Source organism: Buceros rhinoceros, unplaced genomic scaffold, assembly GCF_000710305.1.
Source record: "Buceros rhinoceros silvestris isolate BGI_N320 unplaced genomic scaffold, ASM71030v1 scaffold33911, whole genome shotgun sequence".
Taxonomy (NCBI): Eukaryota; Metazoa; Chordata; class Aves; order Bucerotiformes; family Bucerotidae; genus Buceros; species Buceros rhinoceros.
The window spans coordinates 2946-3290 of NW_010394212.1; the positions used below are offsets into that span (position 1 = coordinate 2946).

The window sequence follows — 345 nt, forward strand, 5'->3', positions numbered from 1 at the left end:
CGCGAGAAGTTAGCCGCTTCGCCCGGGGGTGACAGCAACAGCTGGGAGGTGGCGGGAGCCCCACTTCAGACCCGATTGCCCCGCGCTTGAAGAACACCCCTGAGCAAGCGCAAAAGGCACCTCCCGAGCCGCAGCCATGAACGGGACAGAAGGCCAAGACTTCTACGTGCCCATGTCCAACAAGACCGGGGTGGTGCGGAGCCCCTTCGAGTACCCCCAGTACTACCTGGCTGAGCCCTGGAAGTTCTCGGCACTGGCTGCCTACATGTTCATGCTGATCTTGCTGGGCTTCCCCGTCAACTTCCTCACCCTGTACGTCACCATCCAGCACAAGAAGCTCCGGAC

General features: G+C 61.7%; 1 protein-coding gene across 1 annotated transcript in view; it reads left to right on the forward strand.

Moving 5' to 3' along the window:
* Positions 1-136: 136 nt before the first annotated feature.
* LOC104501370 (rhodopsin-like) overlaps positions 137-345 on the forward strand; it is a gene marked incomplete at its 3' end in the record, with an annotated part of 2898 nt that continues 2689 nt past the window's right edge. Inside the window, exon 1 of the mRNA XM_010145170.1 lies at positions 137-341. Within this exon, the coding sequence (XP_010143472.1) occupies positions 137-341 (205 nt within the window). The remainder of the gene's footprint in view (positions 342-345) is intronic.